The sequence below is a fragment of the Phyllostomus discolor genome, chromosome X, assembly GCF_004126475.2.
Source record: "Phyllostomus discolor isolate MPI-MPIP mPhyDis1 chromosome X, mPhyDis1.pri.v3, whole genome shotgun sequence".
Classification (NCBI taxonomy): domain Eukaryota; kingdom Metazoa; phylum Chordata; class Mammalia; order Chiroptera; family Phyllostomidae; genus Phyllostomus; species Phyllostomus discolor.
This window is the reverse complement of record NC_050198.1, coordinates 27792062-27815280: the sequence shown is the minus strand read 5'-3', so window position 1 is coordinate 27815280 and position 23219 is coordinate 27792062. Positions and strand designations below refer to the sequence as shown.

The 23219-nt window shown below is 37.2% G+C and overlaps 1 protein-coding gene across 4 annotated transcripts in view; it reads left to right on the top strand.

Annotated features, from left to right (window-relative positions):
• LOC114505317 (amine oxidase [flavin-containing] B) overlaps window positions 1-23219 on the top strand; it is a 115843-nt gene that overhangs the window by 65981 nt on the left and 26643 nt on the right. For all 4 annotated transcript variants that reach the window (XM_036017074.1, XM_028523205.2, XM_036017073.1 and 1 more), the window contains 2 exons: window positions 21717-21821; window positions 22544-22635. In XM_036017074.1, the coding sequence (XP_035872967.1) occupies window positions 21717-21821; window positions 22544-22635 (197 nt within the window). The remainder of the gene's footprint in view (window positions 1-21716; window positions 21822-22543; window positions 22636-23219) is intronic.

Genomic DNA, 23219 nt, shown 5'->3' with positions numbered 1-23219 from the left:
ATAACGTGACATCTTAAAAAGTATTAAAAAGTAGCTCCCCTCCAACCTGCTATTCTCTATCTCTAAGTTATCACTTCTCTGCCTGAATGTTTTTTCATAGTACTTACAGATGTCTAACATTATATCATATTCGTTTTTCATATGCTTTCTCCTAGAGGGCAGATTTTTTCTATTTTGTCCACTATGGTATTTCCAGCACTAGGATAAGGACCTGGCATATAGTGTGCTTTAGGTAAATGTTTCCTGCATGAATGACTTAAAGAATGTGTCATTACCCCTTTGTGAGCCTGTCCTTATAAGGCACAATTGAGTAGACCTTTATTTGGTATTGCTTTTAGAGGCAAAACTTAAATATTTTATTACAAGTAATATAGTACTATATGAAAAAAAGGTACTTAACTTAGATAACGTCAATAGGCCAGTCCCCCCATTTCAATTCATACACCATCAGCTACCACCAAAATTCCATAATGTAAGACTACTCCCTTTGTCCATAATTAAGTTATAAATAAACTTACAAGTACAGAGGCAAACAAAACATACAAAAATTATTGACCTCCTGGAGCTTATGTGTTAGCTGGGGCAAGGGGGGACAGGCAGTAAACAAACAAAATATGTGGAAAAAACAATTTATATACCTAAGATAGAATTGCGATTTACCATGTTTAATTTTATATTGCTTTCTATTTATAGTAACAAGTATAATCAAGAAACATAGTGAAATGCAAAATAAAAATGGTATAAAATACAGATTTTTTAAAAATGAAGTTAATTCAGATGTACCAAACATTCACATATTACTTTGCCTGAAACTTAAAAATGTTAATTTTAATTTAACATTCTAAATGCTAATGTATATATGAGTTGATTTTAAAATACATTTTGGAGTTATAACCCCATTAACCACCAATTTGTTGAATTATGCAAAAAGCTTTGGCTTTCAAAATCTATTAGAATTCTCATGTCTACAAAGGGTTTGAACTTTTGAGTTAGATCTATTAAATCTCCCATATACACTAAAGCAATGTGTAATGAAATATCTCAGCAATGTTTGAAAATTAACAATTATCCTGACTATTATAGAAAATGGGGGTGTAGAGATTTGAGAGAGTAGGATCCAAATTCAAATAGAATAATCAGGTAGGGCCTCACTGAGGAAGTGACATTTCACCAAAAAACTAACTCTCATCTGTAAGGTTTGCATGGTAAAAATACTTCACCATGGGTCATGTCAACCTACCAACTTATCACTACTGAATGCAGAATTGATAAGAGAGGAACACAATCAATTGGTCTCATGAACCAGTATGGACAAGCTCCAGCACAACACTGGAAGGTCAGACAGGTAACATCCGGCACTAGATGGCAGAGGGTCTACAGACAGTTATAAGAACATAAGGTTTTACTCTGGGTGTTATGGGAACCCACAGAAAGGTTTTAATAGAGAACTAACATGATCTGACTTGTTTTAAAAGTAATATCCCACAGAAGTTTGCTCTTGAGTAAATAAATTGTGTGTATGCATGGGCACACACAAATGCATGAACATGTATATATTTCTGTTTCATAAATGTCAGTTCACCCCAAACACCACACCTTTTCCTATTAAGGCTGATCATCTTTCTTCATCCTGGCATTTAACCAAAAACCTGCCAAAAAATATATATATTATCATGATTTTAGAGTATCTGGCTTATTCAACCCTAGAAATTCTCACAAAACTGAAATTTATCACATGTTGTGAATCCTTAAGTTGTCATCACAATTATTTATATAACTTCATTTCATTAATTGGTGATGATAGTATTCATAAGATCTTGCTCTGTTTTCCAGGTCCAAAGATTATAGTATTTTATTCAAACTGATATATGTACATTTGGAAAACATAAGTGATATCAACAGACATTCAATAATTTTGAAGAGGAACATTCTGAAACTACCCTAAGACTATCCTGCATTTCTCATGACCATGGTCATCATTTAAACCTACATTAGGTCAGCATAAGTTAACTAGCACCCTCTGGCTTGCTTTGGAATCTACAGCAATCATATGAAACAATATCCCTGAATGGAATTTTAAAATTGAAGCTATGCATAAAAATGGTGTTTGTGGTATTTTAGGAATCTTCTAAGTTAATAGATTAATTTTGAGTGAGTCTAAATGAAACAGATAAAAAAAAGAAAATGTGTGTATAGTAACAGACTTTCTGTACATAAATACACAGGCTTGATGATGGAAAAGGTGAAGCAGTTGAAAAAATGCCAAAAAGGAAAAAATAAGTAAATGCTTATAACTTGAAGAGAAACCATGAATTATTATACAGTCCACCTTAAAGAGTGTCTCTCCTCACTATGAAAGAAATAGACTCAAAGACACATTGTAATTATCATAGCAAAGCTCCTCATAGCCTTGAAAAAATATGTTATCAAGTGTATTTTGTGTGGGAAAGTCAAAAGATAAAGCAACCAGTCTGTATTTAATAATATAAAGATTAGGATCATAGGCTTAGGACCCAGAGACCTAGATTTGACTTTCCTAAATGAAGAGGTGAGAGGATTAAGTAGTACAATAGGTAGTTACAGAATACTCTTGGGGATGTAAAGTACAGTATAGGAAATGGAGTAGCCAAAGAACTTACATGCATGTCCCATAGACATGAACAATGGTGAGGGGATTGCCTGAGGGAGTGGGGGCTGCTGGATGGAGGGGGGCAAAGGAGGAAAAATTGGGACAACTGTAATACCATAATCATCAATAAAATGTAATTGCAAAAACAGAAGTGACTCTTCCCTAAGTCAACACAATTTTACCACAATGGATCAATATTTCTAGCAGTAAAGCTCCTTTTGGGGCCAAGGAAACCTTTCTATTTATGCATAAAGTTTCCTTTGACTTATTTCAAAGTGGAGTTCTTATTTCAAAGCATTGAATTTCTTTGGGAGGAATCTTCCAACTCAGTGAATCATCATTTTTGTTTGTATGATTAGAGAAAGTAAACATTTTCTCCAAACAATGTGTAGAGTGAAAAGTTGGTATCTGTACCAGCATTAATCAGAGAACAATTATGTAACTGGGTGAGTTATTTAATGGAGAGTAGAATACCTGTTGTATTGGATACATTCAAGGACATGAATTTTCATCTTATGAGAACCTCTCTGTAGAGAAAGGTAGACTAACTCTGGAGTCACAGGCCTCTTTCAGTAAATGCACTATGGATCCTGGATATGTAATTTACTACTTTGAAGAAGCCTCAATTTCTAGTCTGTAAAGTAGGACTGTTAATTTCTACCTCCTAGTGTTTTCATGGAAATTAAATATGATAATATATAAAAATGACTTTATAAATATTAGGTCACTTCACCATTTTTATCATTATTATGTGGTAGAGAAACCCTCTAGGAGGGGATTTTTACACACACACACACACACACACACACACACACAAAATGTTTCCAGACTTAGATCATCACGTATTATAAGATTCAAAAATGATAGTCTGGTAACCCAAAGATGATAATAACTGACATCTGAAGAAAACGCCATGTTGAGAAAAATCATTTATTTTAGAAGTACTAATGCTTCTCCCCAGCTCCTCTATATTGTACTATGTCTGTACCCAGTTTACAAAGAGGTTTTTCATCTTCTCATTACTCTGTATAGTTTAGGGACATCAAAAGCATTTGGATATCTTTGAAAGACTAGGGATGCACTTGTTATCCTGCACCTGTGACATCAGTGAGGCTATAGTTGGGGTAGGCAAATGGTGCAGTTGTTTGGGATTAGCTGAGCAGCTCTTTGAGACTGGAGTTCAGGGTCCAGGGTTGGAGGTTTAGGGAGGGCTTGACAGAGAAGGTGACTTGCTGAGCACCTTCCCTGACAGGGAGGTGATAGGGTGAGCAGTGGGAGATTAATTTTTCTGTTCGCAAATCCCAGCATGCAGAGTGATGTATTGGCAGGAAGCTTTGCACCTTCTGCTACAAGTCATGCATGGGGTTTCTTTAGAGGGCCCAAAGAGCCTCTTTTCATGGGAGGCTCAAGATGTGTTTATAAAGGGGCATTGTGGTATTTATTAAAATAATAATAATATCCTTATAATCACTTTGCATATATTATCTCATTTAATCCTCACCTCAGTCCTGTGCCTTTGCTCACATTTAACAGATGACAAAAGTGTCAGAGATATAAAGTAATTTACCTAAGGTGATACAATTAGTCTGTGCCAAAGCTCTCAACCTTTAAATCACAGTTGGGGACAGTAATGATAATATTAGTCAGTATTTACACATTTACTATATGCAAGGTGCTCTGTTAGAGTGCATATGTATCATCTCACTGATTGCTGGCAATGACATCATGATAATAATGATTCTGTTTACATTATACAGAGACCCAGTAGTTGAAGTTGTTTGCTTAAATTCACCATGTTACCTAGTGTTGTGCTGAACATCACAAGTTGTGCTTTCACTTCAGTTGTAGGCAGTTAAGCAGACCTGAGCAGAGCAAGGACAATAACCCAGATATGGAAGGTCCCAGGACAGAAAGCCCCAGCTGCTTAGCAGTGGTCAAAACTGTGAAAACAAGGATCTCACCCTCAGGGTAACCTTTCCTGCCCTAGCATATTGCTGGTCATGCACTTTAGACCCTGTGATCTTTTATATCAATGGTCGTGTGGTTTAGACCCCCCTCTTACCTTTCCCCTCCTGGCATGTTACTACTCATGAGGGTTAGACCCCCTTAAAAGAGGATGGAACAAGGGGGCCAGAGAATAGCCCTTACACACTAAGCCCCCTGGACAATGAAGTTCTGACCCTCATCAGATACATCTAGGCCTCAGTTGTGTTTCAGCTCCAGGCCCAGAAAAGCAGCAAAACCAGACAAGTGACATCTTGGCTGCCTCAGGTCCAACTGCATTAACTAATGACCTCTTCCCTGGCACTAACCAATCAATGGAGACCATGACCCTGAAAGGACACACCTGGAAAGCTGATGAATGTTCTATTGGGATCCTCCCCAGGGATCTTCCCTAAAATCAGCACCCTTAAAAGCCCTTAGGACAGAGGACACAGGGTACTCTCCCTTCCAGGAGCACAGCCCTGTGCCTTTCCCTTCTCCCTGCCCTCCTCTGCACGCTACCTTTCCTTTTCTTTCTCTTAAGTTTCCAGGACCCTTCTTTTGCCTCTGTAACTTGTTTCCTGAGTTCTTTTCTTCTAAAACTTATTTCTTCTACCTCTGTGACTTTCTCTTTTTTTACTGTTGTTCAAGTACAGTTGTCTCCATTTTCATCCCACTATGCACCCTGACCCACCCATCTCTACCTCCCACGCTTGAACCTACCCCCTTTGGCTTTGTCCATATTCTTTCTCTTATAGTATGATTTTTGACTCTGAATTCTTTCTTAGCCAGAACTCAAGTACTGAGGTTGACAAACCAAGGTCTGGTTTGATCCCACTAGTCTAACTTCTGGTGCCATTTTCGCTACCACCACCACTTCTAATCACATGTATGTAGATGGAAAAATGGATAATTTCCAAGGATTTCTGATGTTTAAACATTCCAAAGTAAGGGTTTGCAATGATCATAGTTAAGCTGAGTATTTGGTTTTATTTCTTTACTGTCCTATATCAATCACTTCAAATTCACTTTACATCTTAATATGATCTATTTTTTTTTTAATTACAATACTTCTGCATCAAAATTGTGTGTTTTTCTTTCCACACCAACCCGTTTTTTAACTCTGGACACCAAATGGGTGTCCTACAACTCAATTCATTTTTGACACTAACTAACCACAGTTAATGTAGACTCCTCAAGTTAAAGACTCAGTCCCATGAAACTGCCCTCACTTCAGATGCCAATTGCAAATTCCAGGCCTCCCATACTTCTGACTGACTAACTATAAGTCAGATGTTCCCATGATACCCTCCTCAGGTTCAAAAATTAACTAGAACAGCTTACAGAACTCAGAAAAAAAACAGTTTATTTACTACTACTGGTTTATTATGTAGGATACAGATGGACAGCCTGATGAAAGTTTATAGGATGAGGTCCTAAAAGTTTCTGAGCACAGGAGTTTCTGTTCCCATAGAGTTTGTAGAAAGGACAGTATAGGGGCATTAATAATAATATTACTCAGTATTTACACATTTACTATGTGCACTACCCTCCAGGCATGTGGATGCATTCTTGTTCACCAAACCTGGAAACTCTCTAAACACCTTCTTTAGGAGTTTTTATAGAGGATTAATTATGTAGACAATAATCAATAAAATCATTCAATATTGGTGATTAAATCTATCTCTAGCCCTCTCATACTCTACCTATAGGTCTGGGGATGGGTTAAACATGCTAAGCTTCTAATCATGTCTTTGGTTCCTCTGGCAATCCTGAAGATAGCTAGGGGTCCACAAAGAATCACCTCATTAGAATAAACTCAAGTAGAGTTGAAAGGGGCTGGTCGTAAATAATAAAAGACACTTCTCCCACTGCTATCACTTAGGAAATTCCAAAGGTTTTGGAACCTTTGTACCAGGAAATGGAGACAAAGACCAATTACATATTATCATAATATTGCTCTTACATAGTAAAATTTTTCCCAACCATAACATATCTATATGGGCATGCAATTCTACAACTCTTTAATGATGGTTATTTTAACAAGCACTACTTTATCTATATTTTTGTTTATGAAAAACCACATTAGATATATTATTTAAACTGGAATATTAGAGCTGAGAAAACTGTCTTCTGTGTTAATTATTTATGGAGTGTTTTATGAAGTCTTTTAGTGAGACCAAAGTGTTGTTTCCTCTAATTTAAGATTACATGTAAGCTGATGCAGCTGTCAGAGGATGTTAAAATGGATGGAAGAGAATATTTTAATATTTAGACTTATTTAAAATTCATTGGAGTTTGGAGATCATGTGGATTTTAACTCCAAGTTCTTTTCCTAAATAACTCAAAATTATATCATAAGAGATTTTTTAAAGGTCTTTGGAGACATTTTTAAGATAGCAAATTTACTCTTGCTCCTGAAAAAAAAACTTTTATATGAACATTAATGAGATTTTAAAATTATCATCTATAATGTAAAAACTAGCTTTGCCTTGTAGGCCTTACATTTGATAACAGACTCTCTCAATTCCCTCCTTTCAGTCTGAGTATGTTTGTAATAGCAATACAGCTATTGCTGTATTTGTCATTTTCATTAGCAGTCAGTGAGGATCATGGAGAAAAAGAAGATTGTGAACTCCCCAGTGATCCTCCTAAAAGAAAACACTCCCATTCTCATATGCCTGGGGTCTACACATTTTTCATTGCTGCAGTCTGTTGTGCTCATTCCAATGAATAGTTGTTGTGGTGTTGCTCCCAAAGAAGCTGACCCATGGATGGAGATTAGTATGTAGGAGGGTTATTAGGGAGTGCTCCAGAGACCAACAGCTGTGGACAGGAGGGGAAAGAAGCAGGAGCTAGTGGAAGGAGTAGTAAAACTGTAATGTAATTTTAATGAAAGCCTCAGACAACTCTGCAAGGAATTCTGAAGATGACCCCTCACATCAGTCAGGCAGTCATTGGACTTGTTGCATAGAGAAGGTGGCCTAACCTTGGGAAAAGTAGTTTTTCTGCAGCTAGGGTAATCCCTGAAGAGGCTAAGAACCAAGGGTTTCCTGCCAGGAACACTCCTACCAGCTGAAGAAATAAGTCCCTTATTTCTGAATGAGGATGTGGGCAAGCTTATCACAGTATCCACCATATTAACCACTTGGGTAGTCCAAGTGGTAGTCTTCTCTTTAGTGGTTTTAGTCCAGCCTTTACTTATTGGGGCTTCTGTAGACCTTGCCACTTGGCTAATGATATGACTCATGATGAAGAGGTGTAGCAGTGTCTGGGATAAGATAGATGCAGTCATGAATCTTGCTGACTGTGTTCTTCATGAAATAACTCCCTATACCCAAAGACTGGGGGTTCCACTAAGGAGCTTTGCAATACACAGCCATATAACCAGGTAATGGTCATGAAGCCAGCCATGTACCATGCTTTAATTATGATGCTATAATTCTCTGTTTCTGTGGAGGTGCCTCTTCAGCTGGGCTTTAAAAGTCCTTGACCCTGGGACTATGTCTTATTTTATTTTTGTATCTCCAGAGCATTACATGGTGCCTGTGTCACACCTTGTGGATAATATGTTTTTCCTGAGTGAAAGAAGAAATTGTTCAAGTGTTAGTAACACTTAGAAGTATGATGCTTAGTGATTTTTTTCCTGGGTCTGTCTAAGCCAATCTGTAAGAAAATTTTGATTCTCTGCATTGTTTGGCTAAATACAGTGTTAGGTCTAATTTGATAGTTAATCTTTTCATTTGTCTCTCTACCTAGGGCTTTAAAAGTCACAATTACATTTAGGCAGACTGAGTGGCATGACTATGAGGCTGGCCATATTTGTGCCTGTTGTTGTTTGTGGCCGTTCAGATCTGGGATCTCCTGATGATTGAGATGTGACGTGAGCTGAGAAACTAGCTTGACTTTAAGTACAGCTGAATTTGAAAACCTCTCATTAGCTGTGTGATTCAGGGAAGGTTGTCCACCAACAAATGGACAGATAAATAAAATGTGGTATATTCATACAATGAAATATTATTCAGCCTTAAAAATGAAATGTTGATACGTGCTACAAAATACATGAACATGCAAAACGTTATGCTGTGTAATAAATAGGACACAAAATCCACTTATATGAGATACTGGAATAGGCAAATCCAGAGAGCCAGAAAGTAGAATAGAGGTTTCCAGGAGTTAACTGGAAGAGGACATGAATTAGTGTTTAATGGATATGAAATTTCAATTTAGAATGATGAAAAGTTCTGAAAAAGAATAGTAGTGATGGTTGCATGACATTGTGAATATACTTAATGAATGTACTGGATTGTACACATAAAGATGGTTAAAATGGTAATTTTATGTTATGCATATGTATTTTGCTGCAATAAAAATGGATTGATTTTATGGTATGTGAATTATACCTAAATAAAGTTATCATTAAAAGATAGGGCTTATGAACAGTACCTATTCCCCAAAAGATTTGTGAGAATTAAAAATGGAGGGACAACTGTAATTGAGCAACAATAAAATAAAATAAACAAAAAAGAATGATATAGTAAGCACTTAATGGTAAGTGCTTACTAAAAGGTAGTCATTACTAAGCATGGCATACAAATTAGATAGTTATTTTATGCAAAGGAACCCATAAGTCTAAAAGGCACTGATGCTTAATGACCAGGATGTGTAGCCCATTCTTTGGCCTCTAGATGGATGCAAGAGTCTTCTCTAATGATAATCCATACACACACCTGGGTGAGAGCTGTCCTTTCTCAGAGTAGTTAGACTTCCCCACTGCAGCTCACCCCACAGTAATTGAAGAAGAACACCAGTTTTACCCAGGTGCCTACCCTCTCATGAGCCTGAACCCCTCTGTAGTGAGTCATTAAGTGTTAAGACAGACACAGTAGTGTTTCAGTTAATCACCAAGGGACAGTGATCTAAGTTTAGAAATAAAGAACTCACAAAGAACAGCTTCCAGGTATGTGATTAAAGCATAGCTACCTTCTTGGCCTTATTGCTCTTTGCTATGAATCTCCTCTGTCCTCTAAATGTGGTTTCAGATGAACCTAGTATCAGATTTTTCTTTATGGGTGGTTGTAGATCATTCTTATTGCTGTATTATATTTCATTGTAGAAATGTAACTCAATTTATTTATCCATAGTAATGTTAATGGACATTTAACATTTTCATGTATGTGTTTTGGTAACACTTCCTTGGGCATTTATCTAGAAGTAGGTCAGAAGCTATGTGCATATGGAACTTCGGTAGATACCAGCAGAGTTTTTGATTAGTAGGGGATGAAAGTTCTGGTTACTCCTTAATCTCACCAACACTTGGTATTTACCACACTTTCTCAACCTCAAATGCCTAAACTCTTAGGGAAGGGCCCAAGATAAGCTTTAAGTATACTCTCCAGTTTTGTGTACAGAAAAGTTTTTATGTGTGCACTTTATTGGGGGGATCCCATGGTTTTCAATGCATTTTCAGAGGGGCACTTGTCTTAAAGAAGAGCAAGAACCACTTTTTCAAGTTTCAAGCTTTCTTATAATCCCTAGCATTTTTATAGCACAGGCTTTTATTTGAACCAAGATTTCTCCTGGAAAAGCTAAAGCATCATTCAAGGCTGGAGCAGTCTGGAATTTTGCTAGTGCTGGTGCATGCTTGGTGATATGTTGGGGATGTTCAAAATTACTTTCTTTAAGTAAAAGGATATTTATTAGGATATTTTAAATGCTTGTGCTATTTGATCAAATAAGCACTTACGTGCCTACAAATTGGAAGAGTAAAAAAAATGGCACAGGAAAATGGTTTTAACTGTGGGCATAGTGCTTTGAAACCCTTTTGGTATCAATGATATGTCCTGATGGCTTGCAATATGATATGACTGGAAATGGCTGATATAAGCAGCAGAAGATTAAGGGCACAAAACTCTGCATCTTTCTCAACAGATTCTTATCCTTTGAAGGATCTGTATCAGCCAATTTTCAAGACTCTCCCCTGTGAAACTCAGGCTTGTCTCCCTTGGCAGGTGTATTTACAAGGTATTATGAGGATAAAGATAATAAAGACATTGACTGGGTCTTTTGGGAGAAGAGGTACAATTTTCAGCTTCCTAGTTTAAATACTTGTTTTAAGTTTTTTCAGAAGAAATTAATTTTGATTGTTTAGAAAGCATTAAGTCAGATTCAGTCTTAGGCCCTGAAGAATTCCTCTTCTAATGTTAATTCTATTTTCCTTAATCAGCTCAGGCTGCTATAACAGAATACCATAGACTGGGTAGCCTATAAACAACAGACATTTGTTTTGCACAGTTCTGGAGGTGGGGAACTCCAAGATGAAGATGCCAGTAGATTTGATGTTTGCTGTGTTCTCACATGGCAGAAAGTCTTTAGTCTCTTTTTTTAAAGATTTTATTTATTTATTTAGAGAGAGGGGAAGGGAAGGAGAAAGAGAGGGAGAGAAACATCAGTGTGTGGTTGCCCATCACATGACCCTAACTGGGGACCTGACCTGCAACCCAGGCATGTGGCCTGATTGGGAATCGAACCAGCAACCCTTTGGTTCACAGGTCCATGCTCAGTCCACTGAGCTACACCAGCCAGGGTTAGAGTCTCCTTTAAAAGGGCAATGATCTCAGCGATGAGGATGCCCTCATGACTTAATCATCTTCCAAAGAACCCACCTTCAAATACCATCACACTAGGGGTTAAGTTTCAACTTATGAATTGGAGGGGACACAAACATTTAGTCTACAGCACCATTCACCCAATCATCCGGTGCTTGTTAAATATCAATTAAATATATAACACTCTCAAGCATTATGGGAGGATGCAAATGATTGATTCCTTTCCTGAACTAGCTGGAGAGAGAAGAGATACCCATGCAGAACACCTAGAGAATAGTGTCAAGATAACTTGGGTAAATGTAAGCTAATATGGTATGGTAGGGACTTCCAATGGGATAAACTTGATCTTTAGAGCACTGATAAAGTGTGAGGTGAATTTCAGAAGCCTTGAAGAAGGCACGTCTTGAGTTGGGCATAGAAAGTGGTTTAAGCTTTGTACTAATGAAGATTAGAAGGCAAAGAGCCTTTGAGAAAAGATGTAGCAATAATACAGTGATGAGGATGGCCTGATGAGATGAAGGAAACTGCTTGACCAGAGCACAAAGGCCATCTTCTTAGCAGCCACCTTCTTCTGGCAACCGTGAAAATCAGGGCCAAGAGCCTGTATGTGTTCCAGTGGGCAAGGAGATATTATAGAAGAAGAGATAGGATAAAGCTGCCTCCTTCCCATACCTTGTGCAGTCTATTCTTAATCCCATCTTAGGACACTTGCTGAGGCCTCTGCCTAAAGGTTCTCCCCTCACCACTCTCAAACAGTTTCATGGTTTTTTCCTTCTCTTTCATTGTCTCACTCAAATATCATCTTGTGAGATCTTCTCTGACCACTTTATTAAAAATTGCAACCAATGCCAAAGCATCAACACTTCTTTGCCTCCCCTACTCTCTTTTTCTTCATAGCACTTATCATCCTCTTTTCTTATTTATTTTGTTTAGTGTCTGTTTCATTAGCATATTTTGTTTACACATATTAGAATGTAAGCTCTCAAGAGAGCAGAGATTTTTTGCTGTTTTCACTCACTACTGTGTTCCCAGAACTAGGAATAGTGGCAGGTATGTAGGAAATGCTCAAGAAATATTTGTTGAATGAACTGATGTAGCAGCCATTTGAGGGTGGGTTAGACTACTCCTTGCCTGAGAATAGGAAGGATAGACATAAGAATAGTTACTGGCCCTAAATGCCTTCCAGCGAGAGACCTTTAAACTAACTTAGCAGTGGGCCATAATAGAAGAGACCTAACTAAGAGCTTAAACTCTGAAAAAGCAAAACTGAGGTTCAATTTTCTTTCCACTGCATACAAGCTGATGTACTTAAACAAGTTTATCAACCTTTCTGTGCATCAAAACTCATTTGTAAAATGAAACATACAATTAGCAGTTTACTGACTGGATTGTTGTGAGAATTCAATTACAATCTTACTTCATTACTCCTTGGTTTCAGAAGTCATCAAACCCTGTACTCACTGCATTTTGACAAGAAATAAGTGTTTCATCACTTGGTGCTTGTTCAGGACTCATCACACTTGCTAGAACTTGTATGAGTCATAACACCCTGCAAGAGAAAATGCTTCTTTGTTCAGTACTTGTCAGTTTCAGCACCCATCATGAGTTCCAGAATGAATTAATGATGAGTACCGAAGTACCACTGCATATAATTTAATTAAAAATTTTAGCTCAGTGGCTGACAAGTGGTGTTTAATAATTATAATTATAATTAAGAGGCTGGGAAACTTCATGATCAAAAGCATTAGCCTTTGTCTGAATTTAAATCCTGCTGCTATTTATTAGTTTTGATACATTGGGCAAATAATTATTTCATTTTTCTGTGCTTCAGTTTCTCCATATGAATAGGTTGTTGTGAAAATTAATAAATCAATATATGTAGAGTGCACAGAACAAGGCCTGAACAGACTAAACACTCCGTGTTAGCTATTGTTATTTGTTGTTATTATTACTCCTGCAGGACTTTGCCTAGTTTCTCAGCTGCTACCACCATCTACCATATTTCCAATTTATTCCTACATAGACAATTCCAGGTCTTTAATGTGCTTCAGTGCTGCTGGCAGTTTCCAAAAACATTGCCATTGTTATTTGCCCCTCCCTCGAGCTTTGGACATGTGATGATACAATCATAAGACAGTGTCAGTGACAGCTCCAGGTGCTTAGGAATGTGAACACATGAATGTAAAAGGAAACCTATTTGCCTAACTAGAGCTTTCAATACTTCCTTTCCTCCTCCTCCATAAAGAAGATTAAATTTCTTTTCTTCCAGACTAGAGCCCATGTGAATCAGTTTTGTTGGCCTCTTGAAAGCCATCCTGCATTTCCAGTGCTTTGAGAAACCTCAATGGGTTGCCTCTTGCATGTCCTCAATCAGGGACCTCTCACATACCTCCAACCAGAGACTTGGCCCGCAGCCAAGGCATGTGCCCTATCCAGGAATCAAACCAGTAACCCTTTGGTTTATAGGACAATGCTCAACCCACTGAGGCACACCAGTCAGGGCCGATACTTCTCAGACTTTTACATTTCTTTAAAATTATTGAGAACTTCAAGTAGGCTTTCTGTCACATGACCCTATACTTTCCGTATTAAGAATTGAATCTGAGAATTTTTAATATTATCTATTAGTTCTACTAAAATAACACTAGCCTTATTACAAGTTAAAATATTTTATGAAGAAAATAGTTTTTGAAATAAAAAGTCAAGTTGAGTGACACTGATTTACATTTTTACTTATCTCATTCACACCTGGCTTGAGAAGAGACGGTTGGAGTATCTTTTATGCATTAGCATTCAAGGTGTTGCAATATTTTGTTTTGGTTGAAGTACACGAAAGAAACCTTCCTTCATGTGTGGTTAGAAAGACTCCAAGAATGTGTTTTGGGGACCGTAAAGGGGTCTTTGGACCACAGTTTGAGAACTGCTGTTCCATGTATATTATGAAGTATTATGTAATAATAATAATATGCCAAGTGAGTAAATGAACAACATTAGAAATATTTAGAATACAACATTGACTGAAAACAACAGGACAATAATAACATGTATAAAAGACCTCAATTGTACAATGTATAAAATATATAAAAACATGAAAGAAACATGCTGAAATGTTAATAGCCATGATAGAGTTCTACTTGGTGGGATTATAAATACTTACTGTTTCTCTTATAGTTTTCTAAAATTTTCTGTAAGGATAAAATATATGTGTACATATATGTGATGTGATATCTAACAGTTACATCAAGTAAGTCCTGCACTTTGCCTTCTCCCTACCAGCAGAGAGGTCTGTCTTTAAGCTGAGATAATGTTAAACATTTATTGTGAACTTACTGTGTGCCAACAATCTATGCCAACAGGTCCTAGGCATGCAAAGGTTATAATTACAAGTGTAGCAGCTGCAGTAATTACATTTATTGACAACTTCCAACATGCCAATCACTATTCAAAGTAACTTACATGGATCAATTTACTTCATCTATCCAGTACATCAGTGAGTGATTACTGTCATCCCATTTGACACGTGAGTAATCTGAGGCACAGAGACCTTAAGCAACTTAACACAGCTAGTGAGTGGCAGAGCCATGACTTGACCCGTGTAAGCTGGCTTCATGAAGCTGGTGCAGTTAAATCAGTGGCAGGTGAAAGGTAAATGTAGAACTTGGGACACTGAGAAAATCACTTACCCAGCTGTTCATGGTAATCTGGGCACACTTTCTGGAGGAATGTGGTAAGGCTAAGAAATGTTGAATTGGAAAGATTGATATCTAGGGCCCAACAAGATTATGCAACTAACTTGTTCTGTGTCAATCAGCTTAGGAGAGGCAGAGCTGGGCTGGGATCCATATGTCCTTTGTGGAGAGTAATCCCATGGATCAATTCATATGTTTCTGCTAAGTAAGTCTATGTGCTGAGCTCTGATGGAGGCATATGAAAAAGTTTTTAAGAATTGGCATGTAAATTTTATGGGATGGTATGTAAATCATATCTCAATAGAGCTGTTTATTTTTTAAGCCAGCATACACCTAGCAGTCAGAATTTGCTTCTGAATACCATTCTTTTGATAAAAGGAACAAAGGTTCCTTGTAATAATGGCAGAACTTAGGACTGGAACAGAGAGAGTACAAGATGAGCCTGGGGAAACTTCTAGTGCCAGTAATGAAGGAAGTGCTCAAGAAATAAAAGGATGGAGGAATGTCAAAAGGACATAAGAGTTCCCAATAACCACAATTAGAACAGTGTATGCAAAATAACAATAACAATAATAATAATAATGATAATGTATTGGATTATAACTCAAAGTATAAAGTAAATAAATGTAAGTCTATACTAACATAACTAAAAGATTAAATAAATAAATAAATAAATAAACAAATAAATAAATAACAGGGGGAAAGAGGCAAATCCCCTTTTGAGAAGAATTTAAAAAATTTATGTGGATACTCTCCCTCTGGAAAGTAGAACTTACTTCCCACCATCTCCTTTTGAAGATGGACTGAACTCAGAGACTCTCTTCCAAAGAACCATACATGGAAAGGGGAAAAGTACTGACTTTATAGTGGAGAAACATGGCAGGTACCACCTTAACCAAGGAATCAAGTTTACATTACCAGTGATAAGTCAGGCATATATCCTGATATGATGAGAATGCCTGTTGTGTTCTTCTGAATCCCCAAACCCTGTCTAAAAGTAAATAACAACAACAAAAAAAACCTTCACACAAATACAAATTGAAGGACATTCTACAAAATACCTGAGAAGTATTCTTCAAAACTCTCAAGGTCATGAAAAATAAGGGAAGACTGAGAAACTATCACAGACCTGACCTGAGAAGACCAAGAAAACTTGGTGACTAAATGCAATGTGGTATCATGCATGGGATTCTGAAACAAAAAATTACATTAGTCAACCAACTTGTAAAGTCTAAATAAAATTGGAAATTTCATAAGTAGTCTCAGTCTCCCAGTTTTGATAAATGTATGATGCTAACATTAGGGAACACTAGTTGACAGGTATATGGATACTTTTTGTACTATCTCTGCAACTTCTCTCTAAATCTAATATTCTAAAATAAAAAGTTTATTTAAAGTATAAAGCATGATAAAAGAAAAGTCTATAATATTGGGCAGGATGTGGAGCTAGTAGAACTCTCAGAAATTTCTGGTGAAATGTGAAGTGGTACAATCACATTGGAAAATTTAAAACACTTAAAACTTCAACCTTTAAAACTTAAAACATTAAACATGCACCTACCATACAGTTCAAACATTCCACTCCTAGGCATTTACCCAAGAGAAAGGCAAACGTGTATACAAAAAGACCTGTACAAGAATGTTCATAGCACCTTATTTACAGTAGATCAAAACAGAAACTAGTCATCAACAGGGGAATGGATAAACAAATCATAGTATATCCATACAATGAAGTACTATTCAGCAATAAAAGGAAACAAAATGCAACATGGACAAAACTCAAGAACGTTAGTCCAAGCAAAAGAAGCCAGGTAAATGTGGAATCATACATACTGCAAGATTGTATTATTTATTTATTTATTCATTCATTCATTCATTCATTTTCAGAGAGGGAAAGTAATGGAATAAGAGAGGGAGACAAATGTCAATGTGTGGTTGCCTCTCACGTGCCCCCTGCTGGGGATCTGGCCCACAACCCAGGCATGTGCCCTGACTGGGAATTGAACTGGCGACCCTTCGGTTCACAGGCTGGCACTCAATCCACTGAGCCACAGCAGCCAGGACAAAATTGTATTTTTTTTTAAATCTAGGACAGGCAAAAGCAATTTATAGTGACAGAAAACTGATCAGTGGTCATCTGTGGCAAGAAATAGGGCAGGAATTGATTGGGAAACGGCAATAGAGAATTTCCTGGGATGATAGGAACATATTGTATCTTTTTAAATAATTTTTGTTGTTGTTCTATTACAGTTGTTTCAATTTTTCCCCTTTGCCTTCCTCCACCTATCCCAACCCCTGCCCCCCACTCCCACAGTTAATCCCCACCCTGTTGTCCATGTGTATGGGTCATTCATACATATTCTTTGTCTAGTCTCTTCAAAGAATATTTTATGTCCTGATTGTGCTAAATATTACAGAGGTGCATACATGAGCCAAAACTCCCCAAATTTTGCATTTAAAATGCTTTCATTTTATGTAAATTATACCTCAATAAAGTGATTAAGAGTGTAATGGTTAATTTTATGTGTCAACTTGCCTTGTCCACTATACCTAGATATTTCCTCAAAAACTATTCTAGATATTTCTGTGAAGGTTTTCTTTATTTTATTTTATTTTTTCATATAACAAAAAATATTTTTACATTCAGTATTACTTTATATTAGTTTCAGATGTACAACATAGTGATTAGACAATCACATACTTTACAAAGTGCTACCCTGATATTTCCCGTGCCCACCTGGCACCATGAATAATTATTACAATATTATTGACTACATTATCTATGCTGTACTTTACATCCCCATGACTATTTTCTAACTACCAGTTTGTAATTTTCAATCCTTTCACCTTTTTCACCCAGTACCCCTCCCTCTGGCAACCCTCAGTCTGTTCTTTGTATCTGACTGGTTTCTTTGGTCATTTATATTGTTATCTAGATTGCACGGGTAAGTAAAATCATATGGTACTTGCTTTTCTCTGACTTATTTCACTGAGCATAATACCCTCTAGGTCCATCTATGCTGTCACAAATGTGAAGATTATACATATATACCACTGCTTTTTTATCCACTCATCTGTTGGTGGACACTTGGGTGTTGTGAAGGCATTTTTAAAAATGATATTAACATTTAAATCAGTAGACTCTGAACAAAGCAGATTACCTTCCATAATGTGAGTGAGTCTCACCCAAGGGAATGATGGCAGCAAACTGCCTTTGTACTTAAATGGCAACTCTTCCCTACAGCCTGCCAGCCTACCCTATAGATTTTGGACTTGCCAAGTCTCCACAATTGTCTGAAACAATTTCTTAAAATTAATCTCTCTTCCTGCCCCCACATACAAACAAATTCTATCACTTCTGTTTCTCAGGAGAATGCTAATAAAAAAATGGAAGCCTGTACAATAACTCTCCCCTGAGAACCTTGTTGGAGAGAGAAGAGAAGCATGATCACAGAATTAATACAAGAATGAACATAGATTAAGAAGTAAAAATTTCTAGTTATAAAAATAGTCATGGGACTTCCGGTCAAGATGGAGGTGTAGGCAGATACACTTTGCCTCCTTGCACAACCAAAAGAATGACAACAACAAATTTAAAAACAAAAAATAATCAGAATTGCCAGAAAATCCAACTATATATGGAAGTCCAACAACCAAGGAGTTAAAGAAGAACTAGTCATCCAGGCTGGTAGGAGGGGTAGAGACAGGCAGCCGGAGTGGAGAGGACACATGGCAAGGCAGCAGCTGGAGGACTGGGTGAGGTGGCAGCTGGCAGAGCAGGTGGTCCCACATTCATGTGCATATAAACTGGAAGGAACAACTGGGGAGAGAGCCAGGCTGCACAACCCAGGGTTCAAATTCAGGGACATAAAGCCTCAAAACCTTTGACTGAAAAAACCTGTGGGGGTTGCAGCCACAGAAGAAACTTCCAGCCTCACAGGAGAGTTTGTTGGAGAGACCAAGGTCCTAGAATGTACACAAACTCACCCACCCTGGAATCAGCACCACAAGGGCTTAATTTGCTTGCGGGTAGTACAGGAAGTGACTGAAAGCTGAGAGCTGACCAAGCAGCATTGCTCCCTCTCAGACCCCTCCCCCATATACAGCACCAAAACGCAGCAAAGTGGGTTGCCCCACCCTGGTGAATACCTAAGGCTTCACCCCTTACTATGTAACAGGCCTGCTGAGACACACACACACACACACACACACACACACACATATATATCTCCCAAATGAAAGAAAAGATCAAAGCAGAAAAAATACAACTATGTGATGAAGAGATACCCAATCTATCACATGCAGAGTTCAAAACACTGGTAATCAGGATGCTCACAGAAATGATTGACTATGGTCACAAAATATAGGAAAAAGTGAAGGCTATGAAAAGTGAAATACAGGAAAATGTACAGGGAACCTACAATGAAGGGAAGGAAACCAGGATTCAAATGAATGATGTGGAGCAGAAGTAAGAAATAAACATTCAACTGGAACACAATTAAGAAACAAGAATTTTTTAAAAATGAGGAGAGGCTTAGGAACCTCTAGGACAACTTTAAATGTTCCAACATCTGAATTATGGGGTATCAGAAAGACAAGAAGAAGAGAAAGAAATTGAAAACTTATTTGAGCAAATAAAGAAGGATAACTTCCCCAATTTAGCAAAGGAAATAGACTTCCAGGAAGTCCAGGAAGCCTAGAGAGTCCCAAATAAGTTGGACCCAAAGAAGAACACAACAAGGCACATCATCATTAAGTTACCCAAGATTAACAATAAGGAGAGACTCTTAAAAGCAGCAAGAAGAAAGGAGGAAGTTACCTACAAAGGAGTGCCTGTAAGACAGCCAGCTGATTTCTCAAAAGAAACCTTATAGGCAAGAAGGGGCTGGAAAGAAATATTTGAAGTCATGAAAGGCAAGGACCTACATCCAAGAATACTCTATCCAGCAAAGCTTATTTGGAATGGAAGGGCAGACAAAGTGCTTCCCAGATAATGTCAAGTTCAAGGAGTTCATCATCACCAAGCCATTGTTATATGAAATGTTAAAGGGAGTTATTTAAGGGGAAGAGGATAAAAAATACAAACAGTTGCCCTGACTAGTGTAGTTCAGTGGATTGAGCATGGGCCTGCAAACCAAAGCGTTGCCAGTTCGATTCCTAGTTAGGGCACATGTCTGGGTTGCAGGCCAGTGTGCCAATAGGGGGCACTAAAAAGGCAACCACACATTGATATTTCTTTCCCCCTCTTTCTTCCTCCCTTCCCTCTCTCTAAAAATAAATAAATAAAATCTTTTAAAAATACAAAGAGTAAAATGATGACAAACTCACAACTCTCAATAACCGGACCTAAAAAACAAACAAACAAAGAAAGCAAACAACTAGAACAGGAACAGAATCACAGAAATAAAGATTACATAGAGGGTTATCAGGGGTGGATGAAGGGGGGAGGATGGGGGAAAAGATACAGGGAATAAGAAGCGTGAATGTTAGGTATGAAGTAGACAGGAGGAGGTTAAGAATAATATAAGAAATAGAGAAGCCAAAGAACTTCTATGTATGACCCATGGACATGAACTAAGGGGGATAATGCAGGTTGGGTGGTATGTGGAGGGGAATAAAGGGCAGAAAAAAATGGGACAACTTGTATTAGCGTCATCAATAAAGTATATTAAAAAATAAAAAATAGTCATGGGGAAGTACAGTATAGGGATTATAGTCAATAATATTGTAATAACTGTGTATGGTATCAGATGGATACCTGACTTAACCAAGTGATCACCTTCGAAGGTATATAAATGTTTAATCACTATGTTTGTACACCTGAAACTAACATAACTGTACACCAACTGTAATTGAAAATAAATTTTAAAAATAAATAAAGAAATAAATCCTTTAAAAAGCCTGAACAAACATGCAATTTCTTTTCATTTTATGGCTCAAGATTTCTACCTACAAAAATCAATATGAGATAAACCTTTACTGGGTGATTGAGGGTTGTGAGATTTCTGTTAACTATGGATCTTGAATTACTTTGATTCAGCCGAAAGATGACTTCTGACTCAGGTTTCAAATAAACCCAAAGTGGTTTTTGTTCATGTCCCTATATTTCATGCATGGAATTAAGATTCCCAGAGATGACTTGTAGCCTGTGTTATTATTTATCCTTGGAAAATGTGTTTTCTTTATCTCTGTGTTGAGGTATCCTTACTATATTGGGGGAACCAGGTAGTATATATGCCCCAAGGAATGATGTGAAATTATCTTTCTGCTTTGAACTTGCTGATCTGTGGGAACTTCTGAGTTGAGCAAGCACATCTGATTCTTTGGGAAAGCTTTCTGGGTCCTGTTTTGTGACTCTTCCTACAGATGGTTGCACCTCTGTGATTGGTTTTTCATCCTCGTCTGCCTCATATAATGTTTATAGTTGTAATTACTGACCCTTTAAGAACACAAATATCCTGACTTATATATTTTCAGGTATCATTGGCAAATTAAATTAATTTAGATAACCCTACTTCTGAACTGACATTTAAATTTTGTATGGTGAGGGTTCCTATTTCAGCGGTAAATATTTTTATTGTGTTTATTGTGGCACTACATTTATTTAGGTAACATAATTTCATTTGAAATCTCTTTGCTAAAAAGTTAAGTAGGGCTCTCATGCCATAAGGAACTAAAACACTTGAATGTGTATTGTGTATTAATAACTAACATGATAATGATTGCAGACATTTACCTACTTAGCAGATTGAACTGTTTTTATGTTGTAGTAAATGTTTCCTTAAAAAAATATCTTGTATCTCACAGGGAAAATCATACAAATTCAGGGGCCCATTCCCACCTGTGTGGAATCCAATTACCTACGTAGATCATAACAATCTTTGGAGGACAATGGATATAATGGGACAAGAGGTAAGGCTTTCCAAAGCTTCTGTGACTGCATTCGTATTTTTATAATAAGTTTAGTCCTTAAAAGAAAGAAGATGCAACATATCACAAATGCCTAGCACATTGTGTGCACACAGTAACTCTCATTAAAGATTTGTGACAAGAACAAGTAGACTTGTTTCTAACCTTTAAAAGAATGAGATTCACAACAGACTGCTATTTGTATACCACTTGTGAGCGGGGAGAAGATCACATATCACTCATCCTTCCTGGGATGATGTTTCTAATCTAGAAAATCCTCAGGACATAGCAAAATAGGACCTCTGGGTCTTTCAGTCACCTCTCTGCCCAAACCAGCAACCTATGAGAAAATACACACAAAGCTTGACCTGAAACTCCAGTTTAAATGTGATTTGTTATAGCTGTTTAATTCTTGTTTAGGAGTTGAATTTATGAATGTTCTCTCTAAATAAGGAAATTAGTAATTGATATTTGTAAATGGACTAATTACAACATAGTTTCTATTTACTGTACAGAAAGTTTTATCATAAATTAAATATGGATTGTGTGGTATATAGATCTATAATTGAAAAGCTACACAGACAGCATTGACTTTCCAGTAAAAGTCACTATTGGGGGATTTTGTAAACTTACATTGTCATTCTTTAAGTTAGAGTTTTTAATACTATTAGTTATTTAAAGTAGAACATTATATTTTCCCTCTCTGCTTCCTCATCTGAATGTAGATTCCCAGTGATGCCCCATGGAAGGCTCCTCTTGCAGAAGAGTGGGATCACATGACGATGAAGGAGCTGCTAGACAAGATCTGCTGGACTGAGTAAGACTCTTTATTAGACACAGGAATTTATTGTGACAGTCTTTGGGGTTTATTTAGCATACTATTCAATGGGAATGGAACAAGTAGCTAATTTGTGTCTAAAACCATGACATTTGGCCACGTGGCATACTGAAAACTATTGGAAATGTGTCCTGCCTTAAAGTGTCTATACATCAAGCTGACTTCTTTGGCAGAATTTTGCATTACAAAGTCAATATTATCCCATAAATTCCTCAGAACAGACTAGAAAGAGCCACTTCCTTTAATTAGAACAGCTTCAAGATCATTAGCTTGAAGATGTAATTTATCAAGCTGTTGACGAGGAATGCTTTTATGCTTCTCATGGGTGGTCAAGGGTAAGGAAGGTGCTTTAGAATATGTATTTGAAACACCTTATGGGTGTAACTCTTCAAGGATTTGAAAAGGAACTTCTAGAGAAGTTCTCTGGATAATTTACAACTATAGAGGAAATGTGGATGACTGAATAGACTGCTCTCATTTTAAATGAAAAGCATGTAGTGTTGAAAGCATGTATTCATGAGCCAAACATTAAATTCTGGTTGGCAAAGCTGGGAACTATATAT